The sequence below is a fragment of the Dasypus novemcinctus genome, chromosome Y (assembly GCF_030445035.2).
Source record: "Dasypus novemcinctus isolate mDasNov1 chromosome Y, mDasNov1.1.hap2, whole genome shotgun sequence".
In the NCBI taxonomy this organism is placed as follows: domain Eukaryota; kingdom Metazoa; phylum Chordata; class Mammalia; order Cingulata; family Dasypodidae; genus Dasypus; species Dasypus novemcinctus.
In genome coordinates this window covers 12,891,744-12,914,973 of record NC_092216.1, presented here as the reverse complement: position 1 = coordinate 12,914,973, position 23,230 = coordinate 12,891,744, and the positions used below count along the sequence as shown (strand labels likewise).

At 37.4% G+C, this 23,230-nt stretch overlaps 1 protein-coding gene across 1 annotated transcript in view; it reads right to left on the bottom strand.

Moving 5' to 3' along the window:
- LOC139438327 (cullin-4B-like) overlaps positions 1-23,230 on the bottom strand; it is a 182,146-nt gene that overhangs the window by 5,423 nt on the left and 153,493 nt on the right. Inside the window, exons 14-16 of the mRNA XM_071213425.1 lie at positions 3,307-3,392; positions 2,604-2,711; positions 1,682-1,795 (exon numbers count right to left, since the gene is read on the bottom strand). Of these exons, the coding sequence (XP_071069526.1) occupies positions 1,682-1,795; positions 2,604-2,711; positions 3,307-3,392 (308 nt within the window). The remainder of the gene's footprint in view (positions 1-1,681; positions 1,796-2,603; positions 2,712-3,306; positions 3,393-23,230) is intronic.

The following is a 23,230-nucleotide window of genomic DNA, read 5'->3' as shown; positions in this document are numbered from 1 at the left end:
CACAAATCAGTGTAATGACAATTATGATTATATAAATTGTATTCACTATTAAAGATTCCATTTCTTTTCTTATATGATTGTTTTCCCTGTGTTGTTTATTAGTTTAGATTCATATACATATCCTTTACCATGTTTTCAGCAAGATATGTATATTTCCTTTTAGTATATTTCAACACATCAAAATACGGCTAAATTTTAATATTTTGAATAATGCTGAAAGCAGACATGACATCACTGGGACAGGGAAATATTACTTACTATAGCAATAACCTTACTGATACCCCTTTATCCAAATTCTTTCCCCTTCAGACTGATGGGAGCTTGATGTCAACCTACATGGTTCAAGAATATGTGCTATAGATGAGGAATACGGAAAATATGAATCTGGCAACTTCTACATGATGTATGTGTGTGTGCGCCCATTCTTTCCTGAGAAAAGGGTGAGAAAAGCTTTATTCCTTGGATACTAACCACAAGTATTAGTATCACAAATGAAATACTTGGGAAAATCTAAAGAATTTCATGTTTTCCTTTCCAATAGTAGCATCACTGACACTTAACCATTTACTATTTCCTTATAGTTAGACTTTTTTTCCTAGAAGAACATTTGAGACATGAAGATACAATCAAACTATGTCATATTTCAAGATGCTATCTTTTTATTTTTACTTTCATGTATTCATGATTAATCCAAAAGCAGATAAAAAAGAAAGAAGTGATAGAGACTGGTCTCTAATATTAAATACAGAGATCAAAATCCCAGCAAGCACTGAATGTTTATTGTCATAGGAAACAATATGGTTATTCACGAAGACTTTGGAATTGGAAAAGATAAAACTAGATTACTATTTTTAAATACACCTCTGTACTGGCTAGCTTTTATCATAAGCATGGATTGAGTTTGCAATGTCTGTAATATCTTATTAAAATAATGCATTCATACACCCACACCCACACAAATAATCTCTATAGGTGGAGTGGACATCACCATCCCAGAGTCTTCAGGACAGAGGAATAAAATACGGACTAGAGTGGACTTACTAGTATTCTACTATAGAACTATTGTGACTCTAGCAATGGAAGAAACTTATCACTGATGTGGAGACAGTGGCCACAGGAGTTGCTAAGGGCAGGGAGAAGGAAGAAGAGGTGTGATATGGGGGCATTTTTGGGACTTGGAGTTGTCCTGGATAATAATGCACGGACAGATGAAGGACATTATATATCCTGCCATAACCCACTGAGTGTACCGGGGGACAGTGTAAGCTACAATGTAAACTATAATCCATGAGGTACAACAGTGCTTCAAAATGTATTCACCAAATGCAATGAATGTGCCACACCAATGAAAGAGGTTGTTGATGTGGAAGGAATTGGAGGGCAGTGGGGAGTGGGGTATATGGGAATCTCTTATATTTTTTAATGTAACATTTTGTTTGATCTATGTATCTTTAAAAAAAGACAATAAAAAATTTGCTAAAAAAAAAAAATTTAACTACATATATTACACTATATCCCACAAACTGATAATGTTGTATTTTAAAGTTTAAAAACATAAAATTTAAAAAAATAAGCTCTATTTATTCACTAACTTACTTTAGATAAATCATTTCTAGCAAGTTTATGGAAAGAAGGGTAAAACAAAAAAACTAAACTTCTAGTTTAAGGACCACTTGCTTGCCTTTTTAAATTCGGCTCTAAGAACACAGTGCCCCAGTGTTGACTGCCATTGAAGTTTCCGGCCGCTATGCTTGCTCAAGTAAAAATTCTTGAAATTTTCCTGAAGTTTTTCCATCTAAAAGAAAGAAGACAAAGAAAGGTTTTACTGATGAACTATCTTCAAAAATCATAATTGCAGCCCCAAAGTGCTTTTTACAAAAAAAATAAATCATGACCAAGCATGCGTCATCAAAGTCACTGTGTAGAAAGGATTGAGGAAAGTCAACAAGAGAAGTCCTAAGAACATAGACTACGGCCATCTCTTCAGTTTCAACCCCTCAGATTCTGCTATGTACATTGCTCCCCTCTGAAATCTCACCAAGATGAGAGTGTAAGTATAAAATTCAAAAAAGTTCACAATCACACAGATTATGGATGTGGGGGCAATAGTTGCTAACTTGCCAACAAATTTTTGTAGGATGGACATACAACCAATACTTGATGGGTAAGTTAATTAGAAAAGAAGAAAGATAAAGTCAAAGAAGCACACCAAAACCTCTGAAAATGTGAAGAACTTGGGGTTAAGTGCCAGTACTACTGAACAAAAGTGTAAGTGGAAAATTGATGACGAGAGGCATTGTGTGTGTGTGTATATGTTTGCCATGTGCTACATGACACACAAATAAATTACTTTATTTAAAAACAAAATAAAAATAAAAACCAAAAGAATCAATATCTAGTTTTGACTATGTATTAAAATATACTATTCAAACACTAAATCATTTGTCTTATAATACCTCATTCAAAAATCTGAATCACTATACTACAAAATGGCAAACTGAGTAGACATTTATGTTAACATTAAACATGGTATATAAAGGTTCAAGACAGAATAAAACCAATATACTCTATTATGTGCCACAACTTAAAAATGAATTTCTTACTTCTCGGGGTAACTGGATTTCCTTAGGGACATAGACTGGCCAAAAGCTTGTAGTTAGAATATTCACAGTTAATTCAATATTTCCTGGTATATTATGGCTTCGCATATACTGTAAAAGGGCAAGCATATATTGAAATATAACACTAAAAATAAAAAAGTTCTCACAGTTATAATCTTCTAAGAGAAATTCATTTTTAAAAATTTCACTTTGAATAAAAATTATTCATTGCCAATTATAACATGCCTTGGAAAATGAAACATACAATTCATTTTAGTGATATTGAAAAAGAAATACTAACCCAGAATCCTAGCATCCTGCACTAATTCATTTCTAAGTCAACTATTAGATTTTTTTTAAAAGTTCACCACATACCAAAAGGATCTGAGGTACTTGATAAATATAGTACACAGAAACTAAATCATGGGTAATGAAGCAATAGAGAGGCAAATGATTGGAAAACAAGTTGAAAAACTCAGACTATGTCACATAATTCTATCAACTAAGAATAGGAGGGTTATGTATATATGGTTATTGATTTCCTTTCCCCAAAATCAGGAGGAAATAATAAACTAAATATTATTCAATGAAATAATAAATTAAATATTATTCAACCTGAAAAATACACTACTCTAGGAAAACCAAATCATTTAACACTTTAATACTATTTAAAAACAAAACTCTTCAAATTTTACTGCAGGCTCACGTGTTTTAACTGAATCATGATATCCTTGGAAAGCTCCATGTCTTTAAACATTCCTTGAAGTTTATTAGTAAAAGCGGTTCCACATTCTGTAAAAGATTTAAAAATAACCAAAAGAAAAAATGGTGACATTACTGAAAAGGGCTTAATAGGAAATTCTGGAAATTTGTGCCTCCTAATAAACACCAAAAATGCAGGCAAAAACTGTCCAAATCAAAATGATCAGAAAATGATCAAAGTTTTCAGAAACCAAGCAAATATTTATGGAAACAGAAATGTCATTATTATGAGGAAAAGGAGATTTTTGTGGTATTTAACTTATCCCATCCTAATGGGATGCAGCCCATCTTCATATTGTACATATGAGTTTCTGAATGGAGCAGAGCAGACTTTAGCCCAAGAAACTATGTCTGTCTATTTTGATCAGACTGGGATTCCTCCAAGGACTGACTAAATGGGCTTCGTATTTATCTCTGAACTGAATCAGAAGTCTATAGGGAGAATATTTCCAAAACAGTGGAAGACAAATGAATAAACAGCTGCCGTCTAAAGAAAATAATAATAATGATAATGACAATATAACAATAATAATTAGGACAAACAACAGACATGCTGAAAGTCTGGGAAGAAAAGTCAGAGTAAGGATTTTGAAGAAAAGGCTTAAGCACACAAAAAACATGCAAAGGAAGGAAAATATTCACAAAATATTGGAGAAACCATAAGCTTTTACTTCTGGCTGATATTTAGGTACATGGCAAGAAACGAAGGATAAGTCAGAATTGCAAACTACTCGGCTAAGTATATAGGGACATTTAAGACCAATATACAAAGTCCTGTGTATATTTTTTTTATTTCTTCTTTTTTCATTTCCTTTTTTCCCTTTCATTTCTCTTCTTCTCTCCCCCCATTGCCCTTTTTTCATTTTTTTGTCAACAAGCATTAGTAGAATTTGTCAGGTAATTGGTTAGTCAGCAAGATAAATAGAAACTTGTGTATCACACAGAACAAGGAATATTCTGTAAAGAGTTGAAAAAGCCACTGAAAACAATAGACAACTGTACTCCATTACAAGCAACAAAAAATATGGAAAAGGGGGAAATCTGTAATCCAGAATCACCACATTTTAATATCCAGAATGACCAATTACTACCAGCACATGAAGCTAATTAAGAAAGACGTTAGACTACACAGGACAAGAATAAAACATAACTTTTAGAAAAATATAAAAAATGGTCCATTTTCAACAAAAGAATTATAAGGCAGGCAAAGAAACAATAAAGTATGGGCCCACTATAGGAGAAAAATAATAAAATGTCCATGAGGACCATGGACACAGGACTTATTCAACAAAGACTCTCTTAAACATGCTTAAATAGTAAGCTCTCTTAAACATACTTAAATACTAAAAGGAAACCAAGGGAAAAGAACTAAAGAAAACTAAACAATTGAAAGTAAAGTTCATCACAGAAGGTCAACAATAGATTTAACCAGGAAAAAGAAAGAATGAGGGGACTTGTGGGAAAACTGCAAGGAAGTAGGCAGGCAGAGACTGCTGTCATCACACACACACACAAATGCAGAGAGGCAGTAAAAGGAGCTGTTTTGGATAAAATAGAATCACAAGGACCTCTAGGAAAGAAATGGCACATATACCCTGCTCTTAGAGCAGGAAGCTTTACTGTTCCTTGGCCACTACTGCCAAGGTACTGGGAAAGGGTATTCCCTGCAAGGAAACAGGGTCTGACTGAGGATGGAGAGTGGTTTCTTTGCAATGAGCTTGGCCAATTGAGCCCCCTTTGAATTTTTCAATAAGAAACCTTCCCTTCAAGAAATAATAAAAGGAGTTCTACAGGTTGAAAGGAAAAAACAGGAGAGAGTTGGAAAAGAAGTAAGAATAACCAAAAAGATAAAAAGAAATAAATACAACATATGGCATATAGAAACCTAAAGAATATATGGCTAATGTAAGTAATTCTTTGACAGTAATAACATTGAATGTAAGTGGCTTAAACTCTCCAATCAAGAGACATAGATTGACAGAATGGATAGTGAAATATGACCCATCTATATGCTATCTACACAAAACTCACCTTATACCCAGGGAACGAAAGAAGGTAAAAGTGAATGGATGGAAAACAATTTTACATACAAACAATAAACAAAAAAAAAAAGGTGGGAGAAGAAAAAACACTTTGAATACAAAACTATTGTAAGTGGCAAAGATGAACACTGCATACAAATAAAAGGGGAAATCTATCAAGAAGAAAAAACAATCATAAACATCTATGTACCTAATCAGGGTACCTAAAAATACTTGAAGTAAACAATATAAAAACTAAGTGAAGAAATAGATGCCTCTACAATTTTAGTGGGGGACTTTAATGCACCATTGTCACCATTAGACAGAACATCTCAGCAAAGAATCAGAAAAGAAACAATTATCTTGAATGATGCATGAGAAGGTCTGGACCTAATAGACATAAACAGAACATTACACCCAAATACAGCAGGATATATGTTCTTCTCCAGTGCACTTGGTTTATTCTCCAGGACAGATCATATGCTAGGCACAGAACAACTTTCAACAAATTCAGAAAGGTTGAAATTATACAAAGTAATTTCTTTGACCACAATGGAATGAAACTGGATAAGACTAAGGGGCAGAGAAGATAAGGCAGAAAGATATAGAGGTTATACAACACATTCTTAGACAAACAGTGGATCAATCTGGAAATGGCAAAAGAAATCAGTAACTACCTTGAAACAAATGAAAATGACAATAAAATGTTTCAAAATCTGTGGGACACAGCAAAAGGGGAACTGATAGGGAAACTCAACAGTCATAAATGCATATACTAAAAAGGAAGAAACAGCTAAAGTCAAAGATATAAATGTACACCAGGAGGAACTAGAAAAAGAATAAACTAACTCCAAAGCATATAGAAAGAAGGAAACAAAGATTAGAGCAGAACTAAAAGAAATTGAAAATAAACAAAGCCAAAAGTCGGTTCTATAAGATTAATAAAATTGACAAACCCTTAGCTAAATAAAGGAAAAAAGAGAGAATATGCAAATATTTAAAATAAGAAACAAGGAAGGGGAAGACTAAACATCATTAAGATGTCTATCCTGCCCAAACTGACTTACAGATTTAATGCAATCCCAATAAAAACAGCATTTTTAATGAATTGGAAAAGCTAATTATGAAATTTATTTGGAAGGGCAAGAGACCATGAATAGCCAATGACATACTGAAAAAGAAAAAGAAAATCAAAGGAATCACAATACCTGACTTTAATACATACCACAAAGCTACAGTAGTCAAAACTGCATGGCATTGGCACAAAAATAGACACACTGACCAATGGGACCAAACAGAGTTCTGATACAGATCCTCACACATATCAGACAAGGCCACCAACTCTACTCACCTGGGAGAGGATGGTCTGTTCAAGAAATTGTGTTGGAAGAAATGAACAGCCATATCCAAAAGAATGAGACTTCAATATACCCTAGTCACACATGGACAGCCCAAAGATTTAAGTCTCTTGGGCATACATCTATCAATTCTATTATTTACTATAGAGCCACGCATAGGGAAACCATTGCTGAGTCCAACTCTGTCACACTGGGGAACATAAATTCCAAATTAGGGCCTACTGTCAGAGTGCCAAACTCCTGAGCTGTCTGCCCTGCCTATGTGTCTGGATGTCTCCAGGCCCTCAGGAGCCCTGCTATTTGAGATAATATCTACTTTGGGAATCTGTGAGATCTTACTGAGATATGCAAAGGTATAACATCTGAAATGACCTCCCAACCAACTTTGAAGTCTCTTAGTCATATAAACTCATTTGTCTTTACTCTTTCCCCCTTTTGGGGGGAAGTTGCATTGCCAGTGGTCCTTGGTAGTAATCCCTCAGTGCCAAGGAGGCTCATCCCTGGTTGTTGTGTCCCATGCTGTGGGAAAAGTAATGCATTTATATGCTGAGTTTGGCTTAGAGAGAGGCCACATTTGAGCTACATTGAGGCTCTCAGGAGGTAACTCTGAGGCACCCTTTGATAATAGTTTTTAATTTCAAAACTAAAGAATCATAAGTACAGTTATCAGTATTAAGGACCTGTCAGTGGTCTATTGTCCTTCACTAGTCATTGCTCCTGTACTTGGGGAATTTTGCTGTTCCATTAGAGAATGTGCCAGAATTCCCCAAGATGGGAATTTGATATTCTTTCAGTTATTGTGTGACTCTCCACACACCATGACAATGCCCCACGACCACTTGAATGCATTCATATGCCTTAGAGGTATTCCCCAGGTGAACCTGCTCCCATGCATCTTCTATCTCTGACATCCTGCACAAATGATCCTCCCCTGCCAAGCTGTGACCCTTCTGTGATGCAAAAATTCAAAACTGAAGCCAATAAAATAATTGATACATTAATAGGAAAATGATATAATAGTGATACTTTTAAAAATAATGTACAAAATACAAAAAAAATTTAAATTAAAAAAAAGTAAAATATATAAAATTAAGAATAGTTTTGACATTATGTCTTTCATCACTGTAAGATCTATTGACCTGTATGTACAGTGACACTTTCTTCCATTTATTCCCCCAGTGCCTTATTTTTTCATATGTCTTCATAGAAGCTTAAGGTTACAGAAAATCACTTTCAGAATATATGTGATTCCCATATATACAATATGCTTAGTGACAATGCTCCAAAATGTTTATCAGTTGCAATGAATGTACCACACTAATGAAAGGCATTGCAAATGTGGGAAAATGTGAGAGGTGGTGGGGAGGATGGATATAGGAATCCCCTATATGTGCCATTTATGTCATCTAAGTATCTTTCAAAAAAAATTCTAAAAACAAAACAAAACACACACACACAAGAAATAATGTTGTATTTTGTCAAATGCCCTTTTTTGTGTCAGTTGAGATGGTGCGATATTTCTTATTGAATTTAATAATGTAGTGTATAATCAAGTTTCTTGTGTTGAACTACTCTTGGTCATGGTGTACAATTCTTTTCATGTGCTTTTGGACTGGGTTAACGGGGGGGGGGGGGTTGGTTTTGTTTTACTTATTGTTTTTGAGGATTTTTGCATCTGTATTCATTAGAGAGATTGACCTCTAATCTTCTTTCTTCATATTATCTTTTGTATTAGGGTAATGCTGGTTTCACAGAATTATTTTGGTCATTTCCCTCCTGTTCAATTTTTTGGAGCATTTGAGCAAGACTGGTATTAGCTTTATTTTCAGTGATTGGTAGAATTCATCTGTGAAGCACTGGTCCTGGGATTTTCATTTTTGGAAAGTTTTTATGTAGGTTTCAATTATTTTTCAACTATTCTTCCATCCTTTTATGCTTTTCTTTTGTCTTTTTATTATATGTATGTTGGAGCATTTGATGATTTCTCAGAGGTTTCTTAACCTGCTCATTGTCTTCTTTTTTCTGCATCACAAACTGGCTAAATTCATTTCAAAACTATCATCAAAATTGCTGGTTCTTTCTTTTTTAAAAAATATATTTTGTTTTCCTAATAAAAGATAGATTATGTAACTTAAATTTAAAAACATAGGTAATTCCCATATGCCCCCCTCCCAATTCCTCCCACATTTTCCTTCTTCTCCCATTCTGTCTCCTGTAAACCTGTCTTCCAGACTCTAGCTTTGTGCTCAATTTGCTTAATTCCTCTCAGTGTGGTCATGTAATATTTGTACATCAAGGCCTGGCTTACTTCATTCAACATAAGATTTTCAAGATTCAGTATGTTATCCCATGTATTAATACTGCAACCTACTTACAGGTGAGTAATATTCCATTGTATGTATATACCACAGCTTGTTCACCCATACATCTACTGATGGACATTTGGGTTATATCCTGCTTTTTAGTAATAGTGAATAATGCTGCTGTGAACATTCATGTTCATATATTTGTTTGTGTCCCTGCTTTCATTTCTTCTGGATATAAACCAGGAGTGGGATTGCTGATTCATGTAGCAGTTCTACAATTCTTACAGAGTAAAGAATCAATGGCATTTCATGTAATCACAGACTTGTGTATTCATCACTTGAAAAAAAAATTTTTTTAATTTAAAAATCAAGGACACAAATAGGTTGCAAAGGCAAAGTTGGAAAACAATTCTTCACACAAACCATAACCAAAAAAGGGGAGGGGTAACTAAATTAATATCAGATAAAATAGATATTAAAAGCAACACTGTTGTAAATGACAAAGACAGACATTATATATTAATAACAGTGATAATTTCCCAAGATAAAAAAACTATCACGAATATGTTTGTACATTAACAGAGTGCCCCAAAGTTCCTGAAGCAAAAACTGGCAAAAATAAAGGGAGAAATAGACTTTTCCACAATCACAGTGGGAGACTTCAATATACCACTATAACCAATGCAGAGGTCATCTCAAGAAAGGATCAATAAAGAAAGAGATCTTGAGTAATTCATTAAAGGAACTAGAACTAGTAGGCATATACAGAACACTACATCCCCAAATAGAAGTACATACATTCTTCTCAAGTGCTCATGAATCATTCTCCAAGATTAGCCTTTCACAGAATAAATCTTAATGAAATCAAAGAGATTGAAATTATAAAAGCACTTTATCTGACAACAAAGAAATTCAGCTGGATATCAACAGGGACAGAGAACTGGAATAGTCACAAATATACAGAAGTTGAGCAACACACTCCCGAAAAATTAGTGGGAAAAGAAGGAAATTTTAGGAGACATGAGTATATATCTCAAAGCAAATGAGAATGAAAACTCAAAATACCAAAACCTATGAGAAGCAGTGAAACCAACTCCAAGCAAGAAAGGCCATCCATCTGCCTCATGGGATCTAGGCCCCCTCTCAATTAAAGCTGGAATGGGCATCACCATCCCAGAATCCTCAGGATTAGGGGATATACAATGGACTAGAGTAGATTTATAGTTGTTCTACTGTAGAATTGTGATCCTAGCAAAGGAAGAAATTTTATCATGGTGTGGAGGCAGTGGCCACTGGAAGTTCTGAGGGGAGGGAGAGGGAAAAATAGATGTAATTTAGAGGTATATCTGGGTCTTGGGAATTTTCCTGAATGATATTGCAATGACATATATAGGTCATTGCATACCTTGTAACAACTGCAAAAAATGTGCAGGAGAGAGGGTAAACTACAAAATAAACTATAATCCATGCTTAATGGCAAAGTTCCAAGATATGTTTATCAACTGTGGCAAATGTTAACATACTAATGATGTTAATGATGTGGAAAATGTGGGAGACCCAGGGAGTGGCACATATGGGAATTCCCTATATTTTATGTGTAGCATTTATGTAAACTAAGTACTTTAAAAAATAAAATAAAAAAGTATATTAAAAAAAAAAGATTCTCAACAAGATACTTGTAAATTGAATCCAACAACACATCACATGAGTTATATACACCATGATCAAGTGGGTTTTATCCCAAGTATGCAAGGATGGTTCAGTGTAAGAAAATCAATATAGTAAACATTAATGTAAAGGAGAAAAATTACAATGATTATCTCTATAGATGTAGGAAAAGAATTTCACAGAATACAGTATCCTGCCATGATAAAGTCACTTAAAAATATATAAATAGAAGGAAACTTCCTCAATATGATAAAGGGTATAAATGAGAAGGCACACTTAACTTTATACTTAATGGAGAAAGGTTAAAGGCTTTCCCTAGAAGATCTGGAAAAGAGAAGGATACCCACTTCATAACTCTTCTTCAGTATTGTGTGAAATGATATTGATAACAGCATTTAGGAAAGAAAAAGAAAAGGTATCCAAATTGGAAATGAAGAAATGAAACCATCACTGTTAGCATATTAAATCCTACACATAGAAAGTCCTAAACATTTCTAATACAATTATTAGAGTTGAGAGGGCGGGGCAAGATGGTGGTTGAGTGAGTGCACCTGATAGTCTCTCTTGCAAAGAAGTGGCTGGACAGCATTAGAAATTCTTCAGGACCAGGCTGTTTTGGGATTTTGCAGGGCAGGAGGTGTCTGGACATCGATTTGGTGGGAAGGTAACAGAGAAAATTCGTGTAAAAGATAAAATTGAGGCTCTCTTACACGGAGATAGGGGCTGTGCGCCGGAGGCTCCCCCCTGGGGCAGGCGGAACTGTGGCGCTGGCACTGCGGTGGCGATTCCTGGAGGCTCTGTGGTACTGGGTAATTCATAAGCCTCGAGTGGGCTATTAAGGGGCTAACAGGGCAGGAGGCCTTCGCAAACTGATTTGGTGAGACAGACGGGAATTTTCTGCGAGGTGGGGAATTTTTGATTTCTTACACGAATAATAGCGCTTCCAGCTAGAGCCCCGCCCCCAAGGCTGGCTGCTGATCTGCAGTGGCCTTAAAACACTGGCAGTAAAGAGACATCACCAGGAGGCGATTTGGGGGATTGCAGGGTGGGAGGCGTCTGGAAGCCAATTAGGGGAATCTTTTGTGAGGCATGGGATTTTTGGTTTCGGACACTGCACAGCGCTTCTGGCTAGAGCCCCGCCTCCTAGGCCTGGCTGCAGATTTGCAGCGTCCTTAAATTGGCTGCAATATAGAGGCGCCCCCACATGGCTGTATCAGGGGCATGAGGAAGGGAGGTGTCCTGAAGTTGAATTGGTGATACAGCCACAGAAGAGACCCTAGAGAGAGGGGGAATTGCAGGTTTCGGACACATAGGTCAGAGTTTGTGGATGTGACCTCTCTCATAGGGCTGGCACCCAGCTGCGGGGATCCCTGAAGGCTGTGTTGCATTGCGGTGCTCCCAGACATCCTGTTAACTGCATTTAAGGTTGCCAGGTCTGTGTCCCATAAACCCTGGTGGCCCACACACCAGACACTCACACCTCTAGAGTCTGCAATATCACAGACTTTCCATCCCTGAATCTACCATGCCCTGAGGCCCATCTGAGGTCCTTGATTGTCCTAGCCCTCAACTTTGGTGGTTTTTTTGGTTTTTTTTTTACTTTTAATTTTTCTTTTTTCTTGTCCTGGTTGCTAATATTGCATTATTTCCCAGTGTTTTCTCCCATTGTATCCCCCAAGGTCTTTTTTTCTTTTTCATTTATTTAGGGGTTTTTGGTTGCTGCTGCTGTTGGTGTTCTATATCTTCTTTTCTTTTCCTTACTTGTTCCCCTCCCTTTTCTTTACCCAACCCCCCCCTTTTTCCTTCTTTCTTTCTTCTCTCTCTTTCTATTTTTTTTCTCTATTTTCTCTTGCCTCTCATTTTCTTCTTATTTTATCTTGTTGCCTCATTTCTGTGTGAATTGATTTTGGCTACCTATACTATCCCCTTTCCCCCACATCTTGATATCCTCCATCATCTACTGTCTCTTCTATATTCCACCTCCCTTTCTTTGATCCACAAATTGTCTAACTCTTAATTTCTAATACCTTTGTTTTGTTTTCTTTTATCCACTCTTGAAACTATTGCCTTTCTTTTCTCTTTCCCTCTCTCACGGAAACACTAGCTTTTTAATTCATACCATATTCCGCCAAGATTCAGTCGACTACCTTATTATAGGTACTCTACTTACTGCTATAACTCTACACAACTTACATGAATCTAATATCCATCCTCCCAGATCTCATATTGTTGCTCTGTTAACATTTATTACCAATACTACTTTACACATTTTCCTTGCTTACACAATTGCCTTTCCCTGGCCCTAATACTTTCCTTTAAAGTGAACTCAGCCAGCAATAAGAAATTAGAATAAGAACAAAGTGACAAAGAGAAGATATAACACTTACACAAAAACAACAGCTAATTAATCCCCAAGACTAGACAAAGAAGCTAAGGAACTGATTAAACCTGTCAAGATAAAATGATGACCAGACAGCAACAAAAATCTACAAACCAGTAAACAGGAAAACATGGCTGAATCCAATGAACAAACTAAAAACCAGGAAGGGGAGCAGAACTTTGCACAAGTAATTAAAGATCTCAGAACATATATCACAAACAAATTTAATGAAGTAAAGGAAGAGGTTAACAATATGAAGACAACACTTGGAGGGGAAATTGCAGACATACGCAACAGATATGATGGGAATGAACACCACAGTTCAAGAAATCAAAAATACACTGCAAGCAAATAGCACCAGATTAGAAGAGGCAGAGCAGAGAATCAGCAATGTAGAAGACAGTACATCGGAAATCAAACAGATAGCGGAATGATTGATAAAAAGGTAGAAAAACTCCAGCTACGACATAGGGACCTGAATGACAATGCAAAACACAAAAACATACGTATTATAGGCATCCCTATACAAGGAATACAAGGAAATTTTTTGAACATGATAAAGAGGATATATGAAAAACCTACAGCCAACATTGTCTACAATGGAGAAATCCTAAAATCCCTCCCTCTTAAGTCAGGAACAAGACAAGGATGCCCACTCTTTCCCCTTCTATTTAACATTGTCTTAAAAGTACTTGCTCGAGCACTGAGGCAAAAACCAGATATAAAAGTCATTTAAATTGGAAACGAAGAAGTCAAAATTTCATTATTTGCAGATGACATGATCCATACATAGAAAACCCTGAGAGGTCTACAACAAAGCTTCTAGAAATCATAAATGAGTTTAGTAAAGTCACAGGTTACAAGATCAATGCACAAAAATCAGTAGCATTTCTGTACACCAATAAAAAGCAAGATCAGGAGGAAATCAAGAAACAAATACCATTCACAATAGTAAATTAAAAAATCAAGTATTTAGGAATAAATTTAATAAAGATGTAAAAAATTTATATACTGAGAAATATACAATACTGTTCAAGGAAATCAAAGAAGATCTAAATAAATGGAAGAATACTCCCTGTTCATGGATAGGAAGACTAAATATTATTAAGATGTCTATCCTACCAAAACTGATCTACAAATTCAATGCAATCCCAATAAAAATCAATACAGCCTTCTTTAAGGAACTAGAAAAACTATGAAATTTATTTGGAAAGGAAAGAGGACCCGAATAGCCAAAGACATATTGAAAAAGAAAAACAAAATTGGAGGAATCACACTACCTGACTTCAAAACATACTACAAAGCTACAGTAGTGAAAACAGCATGGTATTGGCATAAGAAGAGACACACAGATCAAAGGAATCAAATTGAAAGTTCTGATATAGAACCACATATATATAGCCATATAATATTCGATAAAGCCACCAAACCCTCTCAACTGGGAGAGAATGGTCTATTCAACAAATGGTGCCTGGAGAACTGGATATCCATATGCAGAAGAATGAAAAAGGATCACCACCTCACACCTTGTACAAAGATCAACTCAAGATGGATCAAAGACCTAAATATAAGAGCCAAGACCATAAAGACCTTGGAAAGCAGTGTAGGGAAACATCTACAAGACCTTGTAATAGGAAATGGCTACATGAATATCACACCAAAAGCACAAGCAGCAAAAGAACAAATAGATAAATGGGACTTCCTCAAAATTAAAGCCTTCTGCACCTCAAAGGAGTTTGTCAAGAAGGTAAAAAGGGAACCTGCACAATGGGAGAAAATATTTGGCAACCATATATCCGATAAGAGACTTATACTTGCATATATAAAGAACTCCTATATCTTGAAAAAAAAAGATAAACAACCCATTTAAAAAATGGGAGAAAGATTTAAACAGACACTTCTCCAAAGAAGAAATACAAATGGCTAAAAAGCACATGAAAAAATGCTCCAAATATTAAGCTATCCGGGAAATGCAAATCAAAACTACAATGAGATACCATCTTACTCCCATAAGATTAGCAGCTATGAGAAAAATAGAAGAATACAAATGCTGGACAGGATGTGAGGAAATGGGAACACTCATCCACTGCTGGTCGGAATGCAGAAGGATCCAACTATTCTGGAGAACAGACTGGCGGTTTCTCAAAAACCTAACCATAGATTTGCCATATGACCCAGCAATACCACTGCTGGGCATATACCCAGCAGAACTGAAAACAAGGATACAAACCGATATATGCACAGCAATGTTCATAGCAGCATTGTTCACTATTGCCAAAAGTTGGAATCAACCCAAATGCCCATCAACAGATGAGTGGATCAATAAAATGTGGTATATACATACAATGAAATACTCCTCGGCTTTAAGAACAAATACACTACAAACACATGTGAAAACATGGATGAATCTTGAGAACCTTATGTTGAGTGAAGCAACCCAGGCATTGAAGGACAAATACTACATGACCTCAATGATATGAAATAAGCAAGCTGCCTCAGAGAGCTAGAGACTGGAAGATAGGCTTAAGGGAAATCAGGGGGTAGAGGAAGGATGTAAGCTCACATCTACATGGGTGAAATCTATGATAAGCTGGAGGTAAGTATGTGTACAAGGAAGGGATAAAATGGGGGCATACGGTTACCTTTGGGGGTTTGAGGGATCTAGGGATGGGCGGATGGGTAATATTGCCCAAGAAATTGGGGGGAGGGTGGGGCAACACTCAAACATAGGAGATTGTCAGGTGTTGGTTGAGAGTATAATGCTGAGAAAACCTTTTCAAAATATAATTAGGAAAGTTACCTGTTTAAGATACTCAAAGGGGATAATCTGATGCAGGACAGACTCCTAGGGAATATCTGAATGCTCATTTTGCCAGAGTGGGTTATACCGGTGGTAGGGACCTATATAATGAGAGTGAAGGTAGACCCACAACCTGGGGAGGACTAATGCCATCAAATAGAGGGAACTGTATCTCTCAAGAGAAATGGTGGCTCCCCGGGCATTAGGGCAGTTGAGCAGGTCAAGCCCTCAACAGTGTTGCAAGTATCTCTAAACATGGCTCCTCAAGAAATGAAGATTGACTGTCACTGTAGGGCCCAATGGGAGGGGGAAATAGATATTGAATAGATGGAACCAAAGTAAATGTGAGGGCAAAAGAAGTGTTTCACAAGAGTACAGAAGGATGGATATAAAACATAATATTACACCAAAAACATATAGGGGACGACAGACTAATAATGTAAACCATAATGTAAAACATAGGATAACTAAAAAAATTAGGAAACTGTAAAGCCTAAAGTATAAACCACAATGTAAACATAAATGTTACCTTGTCTTAAAGCTATTGTCTCAATATTTGTACATCAGTTTCAGTAAATATGATATGAATAAGTTAAAAGATTATCGCTGTGGAAGCGAAAAGGTTTTATAATGGATATGTGGGAGTACTGTATATTGTATAGATGAATTACTGTGATCTAAGGCTCTTGTGAAGAGAAGCTCAATAATTAGGGAAAAAAGAAAAGAAAAAGATAGGATGTAGAATTTTTCCAAATCAATATGTGTTCTATATCTAACCTTTAAACTTATCGCTATATTCCATTTTACTAGTAAGGGAACCTGACATTATATTGGGCTTCACTTTTCAGGAAGCTTTGGATTACAGAGTGGTTCAACAATGGCAGCGGAGGAATACTAGTATGGGATGTTATTGACAGGGGACATATGGTTGACAGGGAGTTATACAGGGCATGTGTCCAGGGTGCATGAAAATGTTTGGATATACTCATAGTGGAAACAATTAAAAACAACAGCTGGGGGGGTACTGGGTTCCTGGCTGGGGTGTGGGGGGGGTGGCATGGCTCTGTCGTGGTCCCTAGGGGAGCAGCGGCAGTCCCCTAGGTGCAACGGCAAGGACCAGGAAGGAATGTGGGTCTAAAAGTGAGCCCCTGATACTAATAACTATGCTTGTGAGCCTATACACCTGAAATAAGAACAAGGCCTAGAACAGCACTGTACCTAAGAGTTCCCTCCTGACAGCCTCCGTGTTACTGAAATGTGGCCAGTCTCAAAGCCAAACTCAGCATGTAAATGCAATGCTTTCCCCGCAGCGTGGGATACAACACCCAGGGATGAGCCTCCCTGGCACCAAGGGATCACTACAAAGTACCAGCTGATGACGTAACTAGAAAATGACCTTGAATTTAAGGTTCAACGTGGACCAGCAGAATATCCCTGTCTACATATAATAACAGGAGTTAAAAATGCTGTTTGACCTAAAGTAAGGGGGAAATGGAAAGGACAAATGAGTTCATAAAGCTATGAGTCTCTAAAAGATAGTCTAGAGGTTGTCAGAAGGATTGCCCTTATGCACACCTGAGCAGAATCTCAGAGACAGATAAAGTAGATACAACCCCAGGTATTGGTTCTTCTGAGGGCTAACGAGACCCACAGTTCTATGGTCATGGCAGATGGAGTTCACTGCTGTGTCAGTTGGCCCTTCTTTGGAGCTGGTGTTTTTGCCTGATGGAGCTGGACTCAGATGGGATCTCTTTTCACAAGCCTTTCATGCTACTTTACTGGAATTGTAGTTGGTGCTGGGGTTTAAGATATATCTAGGGGATTTGAATCTCTGGACTGACAATATGATAGCCAGGCCTGAGCCTCAACAGACTTCAGCTCCTACACTCTGATTTATTGGACTTACCCCACTCAGCTAACATGGAGTTGAAGAATATCAACCACCACACCATGGAGCCTAGAGCGCCTACAAAGAAAACGGGAGGATTGCATCCAGTATCCATGTGGAATCTAAGTCCCCTCTTGACATAGATGTGGAATGGACACAACCGAGCCAAGGTCCACAGGAAGGAGGAATACAGTAAGGATTATAGTGGACTTAATGATATTCTATTCATGAACTATTGTGGTTAATAATCAAGAAAATGTGGCATTGGTGTGAAAAAAGTGGCCATGGTAGCTGCTGGGGGGGGGGGGGGAATGGGAGGAAGAGATGAGATGTGGAGGTATTTTGGGGACTTGGAGTTGTCCTGAGTGGTGCTGCAGGGACAATTGCCGGACATTGAATGTCCTCCCATGGCCCACTGGATGGAACGTCGGCGAGTGTGAGCTATGGTGTGGACCATGGGGTGCAGTGATGCCCAGAGATGTACTCACCAGATGCAATGGCCGTGTCATGATGATGGGGGAGAGTGTTACTGTGGGGGGAGTTGTGGGGTGGGGGCGGTGGGGGTGAATGGGGATCTCATAGTTTTTGAATGTAATAATTTTTTCAAAATGAATAAATAATAAAATAAAAAAATATTAGAGTTGATATACCAGTTCAGTAAAGTTGCAGGATATAAAATCAACATGCAAAATTCAGTAGCATTTCTCTACACTATAAGGAACAGTATGAGGAAAAAAACAAGAAAAATTTCCTTTTATGACAGTAATTCAAAGATTCAAGTACACAGAAATAAAATAGTGAATGTGAAAGAAGTATACATTGGCAACTACACAACATTGCTAAAAGAAATGCTAGAAGATCTAAATAAATTGAAGATATTCCATGTTCATGGATCAGAAGATGAAATATCACTAATAAGTCCGTTCTATCCAAACTGGTGTAGAGATTCAATGCAATCCAAATTTAAATTCCAACAGCAATTTTTATAGAAATAGAAAGGCCAACTATCAAATTTACTTGTAAGAGTAAGTTGCCCAGATAGCCAAAAATATCTGGAAAAAGAAAAATGAGGTTGGAAGAATCACACTGCCTGACTGTAGAGCATATTAAAAAGCTACAGGACTTCCAGGAAAATTACAGACAAGAAAGACAAGGCACCCTCTTCCTCTCCAGAAAAATAGCTAGAGGACAGGCTGAAGCAGCCTAGCAACAGATCTTCTAGGGTTTATACACCAGACAAAGGATAAACACCACCCAGAGAAAAGATGAACAAAGGAGGCAAATTGCAAAAGAACTGTGAGTTGAAACCAGCAGGTTGCTGCTGTGGGCACCATCCCCCACACTAATCACACTTGAGAATTCTCAGCCTCTGTACCGGTGGCTAGACAGAGGGTGCCCCAGGAACCCACCTCCCCAGGGAAAGGGAGATGGAGAGGGACACAGCCTGGGGCTGACTCAGCTCCTGACCCACACATTTGGACTGCTGGGTCCCAGGAGCCCTTCCAGCCTGGGTGGGGCTGTGCCATTGTTCATCCTGGAGTGGGCCAGGGGCTAAGGATATGCAAACCTCGCATCTCCTTCTCTACTAACCAGGGCTGTTGGTTGAGGGCTCAGAGTGGAGTGGAAATATTTCCTGGCTGGGGAAAAGGAGGGGGCTGCCAGAGAAGGCTGGAGAACTGGCTCTGAGCAACTTTGAATTGCCAGGCTTCAAGCCTCCAGGCAGGAGCTCTTTCATATTGACATGGTCTGTGTAGCTACAAGAACACTCCTACCAGGCCTCAAACTGAGAGCCGCCAAAGAGCACCATCTGCTAGCAGAACAAGGAAGTCCACGCGAGAAAATTAAAAGTAGGAGAGCCTTCTGCTGGCCTCTCTAGCCTCCCTCCCCAAGGCCCAAAGGAGCGACTCTACAACCAATTACTGGGTCCAGTGCCCAGCTTTGAGCAGCAGGCGGGGATAATCCTAACAATCCAGGTCAAGCCAAGCATTGAAGAGCAATGGTAACGCACGGCCTCCTGCCACTAAATCCCTATGAAATAGAAAGAACTTGGCATCTGAGCCAGCCACATCCTAATCAGATGCCCAGATATCAGCAAAAAACGACAAGCCATACACAGAAAATAGAAGACATGGCCCAAGAAAAGGATTATATCAAAGCCCCAGAAGAGATGCAGGATTTGAGAAAACTGATCAGCAAGATGCGCACAAATTTCCAAAATCAAATTAATGAGTTGAGAGATAACATGATATTTGTTGAGAGAAAAATGATAGTAAGAAACACTGCTAGAGCTCAAAGAAGAATTTGAAATGCTGAGGAGAAAAATAACACAGTTCATGGGAATGAAAGACACAACATGTAAGATCAAAAACACATTAGAGGCATATAACAGCAGAATTGAAATGACAAAAGAAAAAGTGATACCAAAGACACAAGGAAAGAACAGAGAGAGAAAAGAATGGAAAAAACAGAGCAAAGGCTCAGAGAGTTGAATGACAACATAAAATGCAACAATATATGTGTCATGGGAGGTGCAGAAGAAGGGAAGGGAATAGGGGCAGAAGAAATAATAGCTGAAAATTTCCACACTCTCATAAAAGAAATGCACTTACATGTCCAAGAAGCACACCATACCCCAATCAGAATAAATCCAAATAGACCTACTCCAAGATACATACTACTCAGAATGTAAAGTGTTAAAGATAAACAGAAACTTCTCAGAGCAGCAAAGGAGAACCAACCCATCACATAGAAGGGATGTCCAGTAAGACTTAGTGCAGATTCCTCTTCAGAAACCATGGAGGTGAGAAGACAGTGATGTGATACAGTTAGGATAATAAAAGATAAAAACCCCCAGGTGAAAATTCTTTATCCAGCAAAATTTTCCTTAAAATATGAAGGTGAGTATAAAATATTCACAAACAGAAACTAAGAGAGTGCAAAAACATTTCACCTTTGCAGGAAATTTTAAAGACTTAGAATCTGAAAGAAAAAGACAGAAGAGAAAGGCTTAGAGGAGAGTAATAGAAGAAAGAATAGCAGAAAGGATAACCAAAAGAGTAAAAAGACAGACAAAACTATATGAAAACCAAAGAATATTATGGTGGAAGAAAATACTGCATTTACAATACTATCATTGAATGTGAATGAATTAAACTTCCCATTTAAAAGACATAGACTGGCAGAATGAATTAAAAAACATTAGCCATCCATATGCTGCTTAATAAGAAACTCATTTTAGACCCAGGGATATGAAACAATGGCAAGTAAAAGGACAGAAAAGAAAGGCTCCACGCAAATAGTAACCAGAAAAGAGCAGGGTTAGCTATACTAACATCAGACAAAACAGACTTTAAATGCAAAAAAGTTGTTAAGAGATATAGGAAGACCGTTATATATTAATAGTAAGGGACAATCCATCAGGAAGATATAACAGTCATAAATATCTATGTGCTTAACGAGGATGTCCCAAAATACATAAGACAAACTCTGGCAAAATAGAAGATAGAAACAGACATTTCTACAATAATCATTGGAGACTTCAACACCCCACTCACATCATTAGATAGAAAAACTGTCAGAAAATGAACAAGGAAACTGAGAACTTGAACGATATGATAAACGACTTAGACTGAGCAGACATACAGAATGCTACATCCAAATTCAGTGAGTTATACATTCTTTCAAATGCCCACGGATCTTTCTCCAGGTGAGACCATGTTAGTGCACTATACAGCTCTCAATAAATATAAGATTGAAATTATACAAAGCAACTTCTCAAATCATAATAGAATTAAACTGGAAATCAATAATACAGTGTCCAGGAAAAAAGTAAATTCACAAATGTGTGGAGGCTGAACAACACACTCCTAAATAATCAGTGAGTCAAAGAAGAAACTGTAAGTGAAATCAGTAAATATACTGAGACAAATGAAAACAAGAACACAACTTATCAAAACTAATGGGATACACTGGAAGCAGCCTTGAAAGGGAAATGTATAGCCCTAAATATCTACATTAAAAAAGATAAGAAGAGTTACACGCAAAGATTTAAGTGAACAACTAGAGAAACTAGAAAAAGAACAGCAAACCAATCCCAAAGCAAGCAGAAGGAAAGAAATAATAAAGATTAAAGTAGAAATAAATGAAACTGAGAACAAAAAAAAAAAAAAGGAAATTGAACAAAACCAAAAGCTGTCTTTGAGAACATCAATAAAGACAAACCCCTAGCTAGACTAACAAAGGAAAAAGAGAGAAGATGCAAATAAATACAATCAGAAACAAAAGAGGGGAAGTTGTAACTGATGCCACAGAAATAAAAAGTATCATAGGAGGATATCATGAGAAACTGTATGCCAACAAACTAGACAACCTAGGTGAAATGGAAAAATTCCTAAAAATGCACAACCTACCTACACTGACACTACAAGAAATACAAAACTTAATAAACCAATCACATTTAAAAAGATTGAATCCATCATCAAAAATCTCTCAGCAAAAAAAAGTCCAGGACCAGATGGTTTCACATGTGAATTCTAACAAACATTTCAAAAAACATTAACCTTAATTCTTTTAAAATTCTACCAAAAAATTGAAGAGGAGGAAAAATTAACCAACATATTTTTATGGAACCAACATTACCCTAATACCAATGTCAGATAAAGATACCACAAGTAAAGAAAATTACAGACCAATCTCTCTAATGAACATAGATACAAAAATTCTCAACAAAATACCTGCAAATAGAATCCAAAAGTCAATGCCCACATGGGCGAAATCAATGATAAAGTGCAGGTAAGTAGTTGTGCAGTGAAGGGATATGACGGGTATAGAGATGCTATTGTGTTAGGCTGTGCAGACTTGATGGGGGCTATGCTTGGTAGGATGCATCGCACAGTCCATGCAATTGGGGGTAGGGTTGAGGGAGGTAGGGGACATGGGGGTTTGGTGTGTACATGGTTGAAACAATAAGTTTTTAGAAAATATAATAAGGAAGGTTTACTGGTTTAGGGTGTTTGATGGGGAGCATTTGGCACAGGGTGCACCTGGAGCAGGCTTCTAGGGAGTTTGTGAGTGCTCATCATGTCATAGTGTTACATCAGTGGCCAGAGCACATACAAATGAGCAGGAAGGTGTCGTGTCCCTATCCTGGGGAGGTCCTATGTCCTCAAACAGAAGGGAGGGTGTCTCATGAGAGCATGAGTGGTTCCTAATAGGGAAGGACAGACTAGTGTGTCAAGTCCTCAGCATTGTTGCAAGTATCTGTGAATTTTGTCCTTCAAGCTGTGAAGCTTGGTTGTCACTCCGGGCCCTGAGGGGAGGGAGAGAGAGGAATATAATGAATGGAAGAGAGGGTAACTGGGGGGCAATGGAAGTGTTCTGCATGATCCTGTAATGATGGATACAGGTCATGTTAAATTTCAGCAAACATTTATAAAAGTGTATAGTCT